The sequence below is a fragment of the Suricata suricatta genome, chromosome X (assembly GCF_006229205.1).
Source record: "Suricata suricatta isolate VVHF042 chromosome X, meerkat_22Aug2017_6uvM2_HiC, whole genome shotgun sequence".
NCBI lineage: Eukaryota > Metazoa > Chordata > Mammalia > Carnivora > Herpestidae > Suricata > Suricata suricatta.
The window spans coordinates 43,299,078-43,312,382 of record NC_043717.1 but is presented as its reverse complement, the minus strand read 5'-3'; the positions used below and the strand labels follow the sequence as shown (position 1 = coordinate 43,312,382).

General features: G+C 46.1%; 1 protein-coding gene across 1 annotated transcript in view; it reads left to right on the top strand.

Moving 5' to 3' along the window:
- The window catches only part of HUWE1 (HECT, UBA and WWE domain containing E3 ubiquitin protein ligase 1), a 157,292-nt gene that overhangs the window by 132,182 nt on the left and 11,805 nt on the right, over window positions 1-13,305 (top strand). The window contains exons 53-68 of the mRNA XM_029929655.1: window positions 56-154; window positions 742-875; window positions 1,063-1,231; window positions 2,579-2,807; window positions 3,435-3,613; window positions 3,896-3,985; window positions 4,148-4,302; window positions 5,465-5,510; window positions 7,346-7,633; window positions 8,407-8,662; window positions 8,863-8,993; window positions 9,493-9,707; window positions 9,784-10,072; window positions 10,211-10,313; window positions 11,042-11,588; window positions 12,278-12,878. Of these exons, the coding sequence (XP_029785515.1) occupies window positions 56-154; window positions 742-875; window positions 1,063-1,231; window positions 2,579-2,807; window positions 3,435-3,613; window positions 3,896-3,985; window positions 4,148-4,302; window positions 5,465-5,510; window positions 7,346-7,633; window positions 8,407-8,662; window positions 8,863-8,993; window positions 9,493-9,707; window positions 9,784-10,072; window positions 10,211-10,313; window positions 11,042-11,588; window positions 12,278-12,878 (3,531 nt within the window). The remainder of the gene's footprint in view (window positions 1-55; window positions 155-741; window positions 876-1,062; window positions 1,232-2,578; window positions 2,808-3,434; window positions 3,614-3,895; window positions 3,986-4,147; window positions 4,303-5,464; window positions 5,511-7,345; window positions 7,634-8,406; window positions 8,663-8,862; window positions 8,994-9,492; window positions 9,708-9,783; window positions 10,073-10,210; window positions 10,314-11,041; window positions 11,589-12,277; window positions 12,879-13,305) is intronic.

The window sequence follows — 13,305 nt, the reverse complement described above, 5'->3', positions numbered from 1 at the left end:
TCTGGAAAGGGAAGTCCTCTGTTGTTCAGTGAAGGCTCTGCTCTGTAACCTTCAGTGAGCAGAAGTGGAGAGGATGAATCACAAGAGGACGTGCTGATGGATGAAGCTCCTTCCAACCTCAGCCAAGCTTCCACCTTGCAGGCCAACCGAGAAGGTGAGAGTGCCGAGGCCAGAAAGGCCTCCCTTCTTGCCCTGCACGTCTGACAGACACTACACTAGGGTTTTCCTGGAGGCAGCTGCCCACATGTGCAGAATAAGGAAGCATCTGTCTGCATGCGCTGACATATACCATCCACTTTATCCTCAGCCAGTTTTTCAAATAACATGTTACTACTGCTTGCCCAAAAGTTTGTCACTTCTTACTTGGTTCGCTTTCTTCTCACCCACCTCCTATCATCGCTCCAGATTCCCTCTTACCAACAGGATGCAGTCAATAGCAAAGTAGGGCTGGAAAGGCAAGGGGGCACCAGCAGACTTGGCCAAGTCCTAGACCATGGCTCCTGAAGCACCATCCTATAGCCAGTCTCCACATTCAGCCACCCTTCTCAGCGTGTTGTTGCATTGATTGGCACTCTCAGGAAATCAGGGCTGGCTCACTAAGTCTGTACATCACCCCAGATCTGGTTCTTCCTCTCCTAGAGTCAGATACCCCATCGCCTTCCCACTCAATCTGCCGGCTTGCATAGTAGCCTGTTTGCTAGCTACTCAGTATAGTCCTCCAATGTGCTCCCTTTGTTTTAGATTCCATGAATATCCTGGACCCTGAGGATGAGGAGGAGCACACTCAGGAAGAGGACAGCAGTGGCAGTAACGAGGATGAGGATGATAGTCAGGATGAAGAGGAGGAGGAGGAGGAAGATGAGGAAGATGATCAGGTGAGGGGGGACTGTGTTTGGGTTGGTTCAGACAACCTCTTCCATGGGAACACAGAGCTGGAGAAAACCAACAGTCTGGGTTGCTAGCCTCAGCGCCTCCCTCCCTCATGTGCAAATGTGGCCATGACACCAGACTTCAGAAAACGCTTACCTCCAGCAATTCTCCATCTCCTATTTTCCCCTTAAGGAGGATGATGAAGGTGAAGAGGGAGATGAAGACGATGACGACGATGGCTCTGAAATGGAATTGGATGAGGATTACCCTGATATGAACGCTTCTCCCTTGGTCCGATTTGAGCGCTTTGACCGGGAGGATGATCTCATCATTGAGTTTGACAACATGTTCTCCAGTGCTAGTAAGATACAGGGGCTCAGCTGGGTTTTATCTCTTGATTCTTATACCCTTCTCTAGGGTAAGCCAAGCTGTGAACCAGAGCAGCTATCAATCTGATACAGACAGCACTTCTTTTCCTATGCTGACTTTCTGGGGCAAGGGATATCTGAATCCATCTCTCAGTAAATGTATACTTAGAAGAAAGAATTGTGAGAGGCTGCTTTTTGTTCTCTCCACCTCAGTAAACAGGCAGCCGTTTTAGAGCCTGGACAACTTGATGATTTGCTTGAATTTTTTTTTTTTTTAAGTGAGACCAAGGCTGACTGCATCACGCACCCATGTGCACACTACAGTGGCAGGGCAATCAATAATTCTTATGTCTATAACACTGGATCTTGAGAGTTTGGATGAACACCTTTGAGCTTGGCATTGGGGAGTAGATTTGAACACATACACTCTGTTCATCAAAGATGCATCTTTTCGGAGGAGAGAGTGAATCTCTTCCCTTCTCCCCCATCAAGGTCACAGTTTGCTTTCAGCATCTAGTTCTTAAAATCAAGCTGTCTTGAGAAAGCAGGTCTTGACCCCAAATCACAAGCATGATATAGCAGAAAATACTGAACTGTTCTGGTCTGTTGTCTTGGCCAAGTAGTCTCTTACCTCTTTGAGCCTCAGTTTGTCACCTGTAAATGAAAAGTTTTAAAAGAAAAAAAAAACGTATTACATAATTTTCAAGGTGCCTTCTATTCTGTGATTTTCTTTGCAATTTTGTGATTTCCATCAGTCTTATGTTGAGCCTCACTTCATTTAGTAACTGAACAAATTGAACAAACGTTTGAGGATGCCTACTGTTTCCTAGGAACTAAGGATACAGCAGTGAAGAAGAAAATAGTCCCTTTCCCTCAAAGGAGTTTATGGTCTATTAGGAATCATAAGTAAGCAGGCATTACATTGTAGTATGGTAAGAAAGCCCAGAGTAAAAGGTGATTAAGCCAATCTGTAGAATCTGAGTAAGTGACATCTGGGCCAAGAACAAAAGAGCAAGTAAAGAAGGGGGAGAGGATTGGAGTCTTCAAGGTGGAGGGAGTAGCATGTTTCTGAGGAGTCTAAAAATATCACTGCAGCTGAAATGTGGAGAATGAATTGGGAGAAGGTACTAGCTAGGAGGCTGTTGCAACATCTAGGTAAGACATGGTGGCATAAGCTACGGTAGTGTTAGTGATTATACATGAGGCGTGGGAATGAGGGAGAAAGGACAAAGCTCAGGTTTCCGTGTGAGGAAGTAAGGCCCAGGAGACTTGGCTCTGTTTGAACAACCATGGAAGAAATTTCTTTTTGGCACTGACCCCTTTACATATTGTCCTTGCAGCAGACATCCCCCCATCCCCAGGAAATATCCCTACCACTCACCCACTGATGGTACGCCATGCAGACCACAGTTCTCTGACACTGGGCAGTGGCTCCTCCACAACACGTCTCACCCAGGGCATCGGGCGCAGTCAGAGAACCCTAAGGCAGCTGACAGCCAATACAGGCCACACCATTCATGTTCATTACCCTGGGAATCGCCAGCCCAACCCTCCTCTTATACTCCAGAGGTGAGTTACATTTGTCCCATTTCTTTGTGGGTTATATGTGCAGCCTTCTGGGAAATACCAGATTATATCTTTTTGCTTCGGTGTCTTATGTATACATTCAGCAATCAGTGAAGCATCTCATATGCCAAGCACTTAACACTTTAAATATAGACAGGATGGGATTTCTGCCCTCAGGTTTAGAGTTTAGTGAGAGAAAAGGACATAATAGTCCATATACAGGCAACAGTGCATATACAAGAGAGAGATTATATACCCTAACATGGTTCCTGGATGATCAGTGATACTCTACTAGGAACTATGGAATAATACATTACCTCAGCCCAAATAAAGTTCACAAACTGATGAAATGCTTAGAAAGATAACTAAAACTTATGCTTAGTGGGCACCTGGCTGGCTCAGATGGAGGAGCATGTGACTCTTGATCTCAGGGTCTTGAATTAGAGCCCTGCGTTGGGTGTGGAGAGTTACCTAAATAAATTAAACTTAAAAAAACAGATTTATGCTTAGGTATGACCAAGTCTATAGTCACATTAAGCATTTCCTAGAGTTTACAGAAAGAATCACAAGAACAGATTGCAAGACACCTATGGATTACAGTGACCATGGCACTCCACCATCACCCTACAGGTTGCTTGGTCCTTCTGCTGCTGCTGACATCCTTCAGCTGAGCAGCAGCCTTCCCCTACAAAGCCGAGGCCGAGCCCGCCTCCTGGTGGGCAACGATGATGTCCACATCATTGCCAGATCTGACGATGAGCTGCTGGATGACTTTTTCCATGACCAGAGCACAGCTACCAGTCAAGCAGGCAAGTTTGTATGGTGAAATGAAGGGTAACATAGAGTTTTTCACCTACTTTTTCCCTGCTGAGGGAAAGAAGGACATTATCTGCCCTGCCGAGAGAAACCAAATTTTATAGGAACCAGAACCACTTGATAATTTAGCCAAGGTCAAAACCTTTACGTTCTCTGGATAACAGTGATGTGCCAAACCTTGTGATAAGACATTGGGTCCTGATAGTAATATACGGCAATTTTTGCATCATATGACACATGACCAGGCCAAAAATCTCTCTTTTGTTCCCTTACAGGGACCCTGTCCAGCATCCCCACAGCCCTAACCCGCTGGACAGAGGAATGCAAAGTTCTTGATGCTGAGAGCATGCATGACTGTGTTTCAGGTATGTGGCAGCTTGGTTATCTGAGCAGCAGTAAGTCTTCCACAGCTGGTATCAGTACATGGGAGGATGTTGTCCTCATTCTCTGACCACAAGCTCTGCCTCTTGGCTTCCCCCTCCTCCACCTCCCCTGAGCAACTTCTAATCTTTGTTTCTTTGATCCAGTTGTAAAAGTGCCCATTGTCAATCACCTGGAATTCCTGAGGGATGAGGAGCTGGAAGAGAGACGGGAGAAACGCAGGAAACAATTAGCTGAGGAAGAAACAAAAATAACTGACAAAGGCAAAGAAGATAAGGAGAACCGAGATCAGAGTGCACAGGTGATTTGCAAGGGCTGGGAGGATTCATCTCTGATTCTCTCTGCCTTTACTTTCAAGCGATTTTGGCATACACATAGCACCAGTCACTGAAGAAACCTGGCATGTTCACATTGAACCTGAGAAATGATTTATTCCAAATTAGAAAATGAATTCGAACCCAGAGGGAAAATTATTTCTCTATTGTCTCTTGCTAGGGAAAACTGGAGAAAGAACCAGAGTAGCTCCTGACTTATCAGTAGCACTATGTAATCTCTACCTTCAGTGTCTGCAGCTAGATTAAGAATGACTTTGATTATGCCCATACTCTTGGTGATTCAGTTCTACTTCACTCTGTGAGGATTGACTTAAGGGTGGGGGACAACCTTACCAAAATGGGCCCCATTCTGTCATTTGAATAAGTTAGGCTTGGGCTTCAGACCAGGTAATTTTCCTACCCTGAACCCCATCACCACATGTCATTTTCTAAGGCTTGATTTTTCAATTTGTAAAATCTCTAGCATGATTTTGGTTTAGAAAGGAGCTACTGGTTTTGAAACTTTTGGGGCTTTAAACAATATTAGTTTTAAAATATATGAAGTAAAAGTTAACAGAAATACAAAGAAATTAAAAGACTTGAGTTGAAAGACTTTATTATATCCCATTCAGCAATTAAGATAATTGGATTAAGGACATTAAAATGTTAAGTGATAACAACCTTGATTTAACAAATAACTTTGTTTGGAAGTTTTGATTGATAATAAACAATAACATCATTTCAAACATGTGCAAAGGGATAGAAAATAAGCAAGCCTGAAGAAAAAAAAAGAAGAAGAAAAGAAGCAAGCCTGGCATATGATTTAAAAAGCTGGAGTGGACCGAGTAACCCCAAGGAAGGGAAATAGAGATGAAACTTTTAGGAATTCTTGCTGGCCTCATGATTGTGTTTAGGTCATGTCCTTTGCCCTGCCCAGCCCTCTGGAAGCTCCCCCTGTCCCCAAGCCATTCTTGTACACAAGTATGTATTAGAGAAATTGGAGATACATTTGCACACTAATGTGCTTGTCTTCTGTCCAGGTCATTGAACTCATAGGTGGCTTATGCGAGGTGGGGGTGGCTATTATAATTGACCCCTATCTTAATATGCTTGCAAAGCCCCACATCGGTCTGTCCCTTCTCTTTCCAGTGTACTGCATCTAAGACCAGTGACTCCACCGAACAGAACCTCTCAGGTAACTCTACCTGCCTTTTCACATTCTTGCTAACTGGTTGGCTCTTTTTCCTGATCCAAGTAGGTGGCCCAGAATGGGCTGAAGATGGACACTGGTGCTCTGTGGGATGAGGTAGTAGATTGTATAGTTTTAGGGTCATACCCCATCTTGGAGATAACTATACAGTCTACTGTCTTTCCCACGGTGGTACACTTCCCCTCCGACGTGGTCTGTCTAGGTTCTCACTCTAATCATGCTGTGCTGCATTCTGGCATGTCCTTCCCCCTTTGGTGACCACCGTGATATGATTCATGAGAATACCTGATGGTGGTGGTTCCCATTAGTGGAAATGAACAAAATAAGGAGGGATTAATGAGTTTTGCAGAAAGCTTAGTCTATTCGATTTAAAGAAGAGATTATGTCCTTCCTCGGTCCTTGGAATCAAAATATTTTTATTTAAAAAAATTTTTTAATGTTCTATGTATTTTTGAGAGAGAGAGAGACAGCATGAGGAGAGGAGGGTCAGAGAGAGAGGGAGATACAGAGCCTGATGCAGGGCTCGAACCCACGAACCGCGAAATTGTGACCTGAACCAAAGCCAGACGCTCAACTGACTAAGCAACCCAGGCGCCCCTCAAAGTATTTTTATTAAGTGATATTGATGGGATTCTTTTTTATTTGGCTAAACTAAAAGTTGATAACCCTATGTTAGTCTCTATTTTTTCTTTATGTATAAACTTTGTGGGTCTGTGGAATCTAAAAGTCTACAGATATTATCTTGCACAGTCAGCTTTTGGGGAAGGTAGCTCTGTGGGCTAAATGGTATTACTACTATATGTTTTGTATTCCTTCTAATCCTTTTTTTTATGTTTTTATTTATTATTGAGACAGAAACAGAGCATGAGTGGGGGAGGGACAGAGAGAGGGAGACACAAATCTGAAGCAGGCTCCAGGCTCTATCAGTACAGAGCCTAACATGGGTCTCAAACCCACAAACCGTGAGATCATGACCTGAGCTGAAGTCAGCCACTTAACAAACAGAACCATCCAGGCGCCCCTCCTTCTTCTAATATTAATGTCAGTAGCTATTTCATGATTCTAATGACTGGTCTGTGTGACATTATGTCTCCCCCATCCCTGTTTCCTCAGAACTTTCTTCTGCTTCCCTGTACCTTCTGTCTCCTTTGGCATTTGAGTTGGAAAATGATTACACTAAAGCGTACATGGTATTTTTTTAAAGCAGTGAAAGTGGGTGGTAGGTGTCTTAGTGCCTTTAATGAAAGGCCTTTGAAAGAGTCGGTCATCAGGTAAAATGGCATTTTGCCTCCTGCCCTTGCTAGAGGATTTTGCTCATGCCGGGGTGAGGTAGTAAGTTGTATTGTTGTGGGGTAGGGATTTTAGGCCCCAATTAGAAGATAACTATACAACTTACTACTTTCCCTGGTGTGTGACATACTCATACTTAGTCTTAGCACTGTTTCCTCCATCAGAATTATAGATATCCCTTGGATAATCAGGACTGGGGAAAAAAAGGGAGGTGGAACAGGATAGGTGATATTTGGGTGAGGCAAATATCATTATAAAGTGATTTGAACTCTTTCCCCTTCCACCCAGGGCACAGAAAGATTTATTAGTTCATAGGATCTACAAAGATTCAGATCTCCAGTTCTTGAGACAAAGCACTGTGCCTTAGCCCTCATCCTAGGTATACCAGACCAGCCACGAGCTGTTCTAGGAACAATTGTAGCCTGGGGGTGGGCAGGGATACTTGTCAGGCCACATGTGCTGATTGAGTGGTTCCCTGGGTTCTTGGCTGATTGCGCCTTAACAACCCCATTATCATTTTTTCGAGAAAGATGGAACTCCTATGCCTGACAGCTACCCAACAACCCCATCTTCAACCGATGCAGCAACATCTGAGTCCAAGGAGACCCTTGTCACTCTGCAGCCCTCACAACATCAACAAGCACTCCCACCCCCACCAGCCTTGGGAGAGATTCCTCAAGAGCTGCAATCCCCAACTGGCGAAGGAGCGAGCTCTACACAGCTATTGATGCCTGTAGAGCCAGAGGAATTGGGTTCCACAAGGACAAGTGGAGAAGCAGAAACAACTCAGATGGAATTGTCCCCAGCTCCCACTATAAGTGAGTAGAATTTCAAGGTTTGGGCGGTTGGGGGTTTGGGGTATAAAACAGGAGTGGAGAATGGACATCTTTGTAGTTTCTCTTTACTCTCCTTTGAGAAATAATAGAAGCTTACGTCCTCAAAGAGTATGTTCTCACCTTGCACATTAGTTTTCCTAAAATTGAGGTTTCATCTTTGTGACCTCAAGTGATAATATATCTGAGTGTCTAATGATACAAGTGATGATGCCTACAGTTTATTGAAGTACTTAAACAACCCTCCTGGGACACCTGGCTGGCTCAGTCAGAAGAGCTTGCAAACACAACCCTCCTAAGAGGCAGTGTTATCTCCATGAATAAACTGAAACTCACATGAAATTATTAGCCCAAGATCACTGAGTAAGTGGTTGAGCTGAGATTAAAATCCAAATCTGGATGACTTTAAAGCTTGCTCTCCTTAAGCATCCTTCAGGGATGCCAAGCACATGACCCATACAAACATATAGCTCTCCCATCCTGGCAGACACCATTTATCTAATGGCACTGTTTCCCACTAGTTTGAAATGGGGCCTCAAAATTCTTTTCTGCAGTGTTCCAATGGGATGAATTGAAACCCGATTACTATTCCTGCTCTGTACCATGCTGCCTATGATGTACTCTGGAAAAACCTTAAAGTGTAGGAGTTTTTTTCCATCAAGGAACCCTGTTTATTTGGCTCCCTTAATCTGGCTGCATCTTAATTCAGCCCCCTCTTCTAGGCAGAGATCTAACCTCTCCATGTGACTTCCTCCTAGCCTCTCTTTCCCCAGAGAGAGCTGAAGATTCTGATGCACTGACAGCTGTCAGCAGTCAACTGGAAGGCTCTCCTATGGACACCAGTAGCCTGGCTTCCTGTACCCTAGAGGAAGCTGTGGGTGACACCTCAGCAGCTGGCAGTTCTGAGCAGCCCACAGCAGGCAGCTCCACTCCTGGGGATGCCCCACCAGTTGTGACAGAAGTGCAAGGCAGGGGTGATGGGTCACGGGAACCTGCCCTGCCCCCTGAGGACAGGTTAGTATTGTGTACAGAACAAGAAGAGGGCAGGATGTGATGGTGGGTCTTTCAAGCCACATGTAAACTTGTTAGCTACTGCACATGCTTGGTGTACTAGGGAGGTCAACATAGCTTCTGTGAGAAAGGGATATTGTAGGAGTATTATATAAATAGGAAAATATTAATACAAAGAACAATCTGAAATTTATTTTCTTCAGCTCTCCCCCTGCATCCTCTGAGAGTTCTTCCACCAGAGATTCTGCTGTGGCCATTTCTGGAGCAGATTCCCGGGGAATCCTAGAGGAGCCACTGCCTTCAACAAGCAGTGAAGAAGAAGATCCCCTTGCAGGTGAGCTCCATGTGTGCTCAGGCCATCCTGGGGTTGTTTAGGCTTCGTGTAGCCTTTGGCGTGGAAATGCCCACCAATGAAACAGTTCCATCCAGATGGAAGGCGACATACTCATGGGAGGAGGACTAGTGGTAAGGGCGTGCTAATGCTGTATGATGGGATGAGCAGGTTCCCCCTTCTGCAGCCACCAACCTTCAGAACCTGGGGGTATTATTTAACTTCTCTGATCCTCATTGATACTGAGGGTGTAATAATAGCTACATTGTAGGGTCTTTATGAAGGTTAAGTGACAGTGTACACACAATCTGGCATGTAACAAGTGCTGTTCTGAGCCTAGGGAAGGTGAGTGGACCTTCTGTGTGTCCTCTGTCCTTTATGTGCAGTGAAGATAGACAAAGCTTATTTCCCACAAGTAAGGCCATGGGTTTTTTTACTCAAGTACATCTTAAGCATCATCAGTAGAGGTACGTGTTCCCTCACATCTTGCACTTTCCCTCAGGTATCAGTCTACCCGAAGGTGTGGACCCCTCTTTCCTGGCTGCTCTGCCTGATGACATTCGCCGGGAAGTCCTGCAGAACCAGCTGGGCATTCGTCCACCAACTCGGACTGCCCCTTCAGGAAATAACTCCGCTCCTGCAGTAGTGGGGAATCCTGGTGTGACCGAAGTGAGCCCTGAGTTCTTGGCCGCCTTGCCTCCAGCTATTCAGGAGGAAGTATGTGAGCAGGGAGCTGGTGGGACCAGGCTGCCTGGCTGTGGGTATGCCCCCATTGATGTCTTCTGCTCTATAGGTGCTGGCACAGCAAAGAGCTGAGCAACAGCGACGGGAACTGGCACAGAATGCTAGCTCAGACACCCCCATGGACCCTGTGACCTTCATCCAGACCCTGCCCTCAGACCTACGCCGTAGTGTCCTAGAGGACATGGAGGACAGTGTGTTGGCTGTGATGCCACCTGACATTGCAGCTGAAGCTCAAGCCCTGAGACGAGAGCAAGAAGCCCGGCAGCGACAACTCATGCATGAGCGGCTCTTTGGCCACAGTAGCACCTCTGCACTCTCTGCCATTCTCCGAAGCCCGGGTACAGAGGGAGACAAGTGGGAGGGCTCTGAAATGTTTGGATTTAGATACACAGGGCTCTGTTGCTTCCCTATGTGTTACCTGGACCCGGCACACCAGCTACCTTCTTAGTTTCAGACCCTTATTTCTTTCCTTCCAGCTTTCACCAGTCGCCTCAGTGGCAACCGTGGAGTCCAGTACACTCGCCTTGCCGTACAGAGGGGTGGCACCTTTCAGATGGGGGGTAGCAGCAGCCATAACAGGTACCTCCGTCTTTTTTCACCTTTCCATATCATCTCTCCCATCTATTGCCAGTCCAGCTCCCTTAATTTACAGGTAGAAAGACTTGACGACCTCTCTAGGTGTTGCCTTGAATGAGCGAGAAGCCAGATCTTGGGACTCCCCCTTTAGAAAGTCACACTTTTGGGTTGGTGTAGCTGCTAGACCATAATCCCAAAGTAAGGCAGGCTGGCAGCAGGTTGTGATTATAATAAAGTAAGTCATTTGCCTGGAGATAATAACATCTAGGCCATGGAAGAAGAGGAGTTCATTATTACTTAGGCTGAAGCAGACTGCACCCAACATGCCAAAATGTAAAGGGAGTGATCAGTCCCTATGAGGCGGGCAGGCAGAAATAAACATTGTTTTTTAAGACTTTAAGTATAGTCCAATTTTACCAATTGACGATTCAAACATCATGTGATGTAAGGCAAGTCACTTAACCTATTTGAGCCTCTTGTTCATCACCTCAAAAATGGGCAGTTCTTTAGTCTTTTTAGCAGCCCCATACTAGCTGGTATGTACATTGTAGAGTGTTTGGTACCCAGTATGCACACAAGAGGGCAGCTCTTATTATTAAGAGCCCTTAGACTAGACACATCCCCTTCTTATGCCTCCTTGGAGGTATGCAGCTCATCCCGCTTACCCAGGCCTTTTACCTAATCCCAGCACTCTAACTGAAGTGTTACCCAGAAACTGTGCTCTGTTCCAGGCCTTCTGGCAGTAATGTGGACACTCTCCTCCGCCTCCGAGGACGACTCCTCCTGGACCACGAAGCCCTATCCTGTCTCCTGGTCCTACTTTTCGTGGATGAGCCAAAGCTTAATACAAGCCGTCTACACCGAGTATTGAGAAATCTCTGCTACCATGCCCAGACTCGCCACTGGGTCATCCGCAGCCTGCTGTCCATTTTGCAGCGCAGCAGTGAGAGTGAGCTATGCATTGAAACACCCAAGCTCTCCTCAAGTGAGGAGAAGGGCAAAAAGTCAAGCAAGAGCTGTGGGTCAAGCAGCCATGAGAACCGGCCTCTGGACCTTCTACACAAGATGGAGTCTAAGAGCTCCAACCAGCTTTCCTGGCTCTCAGTATCCATGGACGCAGCCCTAGGCTGCAGGACTAATATATTCCAGATCCAACGTTCAGGGGGTCGCAAACATACTGAGAAGCATGCAAGCAGTGGCTCCACTGTCCACATCCACCCCCAGGCTGCTCCTGTTGTCTGCAGACATGTTTTGGACACGCTCATTCAGTTGGCCAAGGTGAGGAGCTTGAACCCAACCGACTCTTGGGGATGGAAGAGGGATGGCGGTCAGAGCCTAGATGAAATCTGAAGTCTGAGAGAGCAAGTAGGTCTTTCTTCACCATTAGTGCTGAGTCCTGTATTGTTTCTAGGAGTTGTCCAGTGAATAATTTTGTGAGGTTCTTTTTACTTTTTATGATTTTTGTGCATTATTTCATTCAGTTATCAAAACAACTTTCAGTGGTCAATATGATTCCCATTTTATAGATGAAGAAGCTGGGTTACAGAAATTTTTAGTGGCTTTGTCATGTGACTAGTAAGTGATTAAGCTGGACCTAGAACGTAGTTCAGTTTTCTTTTTAATAATCATTGCTGCCATTTGTTGAGGCTGCCTTGTGCCGGGCACTGTATAAAAACACATTATCTCCTTTAATCTCTACAATTTTTCAGTGCTGAATAGGTGTCCTCTCCGTTTCATAAGTACAGAAACTGATGCGTAGAAGTTAGCTAATCATCTCCCTTTAAAGCCCTCATTTGTTTCTCTGGGCCACTTCATCAGTTAGATAAAACTCCTGTATGACATCTCTCTCATGTCACCAAAGCTATCCAAAGGAATGGAGAGTCTAGGAACCAATTATCTTTCCTTGTCAAGAAGACATATTTTCTCTGTGGACCCCTAGACCAAGCCTGTCCTTCTCTTGCCGGCAGGTATTTCCCAGCCACTTTACACAGCAGCGGACCAAAGAAACAAACTGTGAGAGCGATCGGGAAAGGGGCAGTAAGCAGGCTTGCAGCCCATGCTCTTCACAGTCCACCAGCAGTGGCATTTGCACAGACTTCTGGGACTTATTGGTAAAACTGGACAACATGAATGTCAGCCGGAAAGGCAAGAACTCCGTGAAGTCAGTGCCAGTGAGCGCTGGTGGTGAGGGGGAAACCTCCCCATACAGCCTCGAGGCCTCTCCACTGGGGCAGCTCATGAACATGTTGTCACACCCAGTCATCCGCCGGAGCTCTCTCTTAACTGAGAAACTCCTCAGACTCCTTTCTCTCATCTCAATTGCTCTCCCAGAAAACAAAGTGTCAGAAGCACAGGCTAATTCTGGCAGCAGTGCTTCCACCACTGTTGCCACTTCAACCACATCTACCACCACTACCACTGCCACCTCCAGCACGCCCACTCCCCCTGCTGCAACCACCCCTGTCACTTCTGCTCCGGCTCTGGTTGTTGCCACGGCTATATCCACCATTGCCGTAGCTGCTTCGACCACGGTGACTACCCCCACAACTGCTACCACTACTGTTTCAAGTAAGTGTCGAGGTAGGCTGGGAGCCTGGGGTGTGTATACCCACCTCACCCTTCACTCCCCACCCCCACTCCCCCGTCCAGGTATTACTCCCTAAACGAGAGCAGTCAGCTTGGTTTGTGTTTCCGAGAGCCAGAGGTGTTCATTCTTGACTTCATCAGTCCCAATTCACTCTCTCCATCCTTTTCCTCCCCACACTCATCCACCCACCCACACAGACACTCGTGAAGACCAGCAGGCATTCACTGAATATGGCTTCCCTAGGCTAAGCACCAAAAGGAGGAGAGAGAAAGTCCCTATTTTCAAAGAATTCCCAACCTTTCCACCCTGGTTGAGGGAGCCAGTTCTCAGGAAAGAGCTTAAAAGCAGGCAGGACACCATGTGAATCAGCGGAATAGCCAAGCTATCCTTTAGGAAATAAAGGGAATG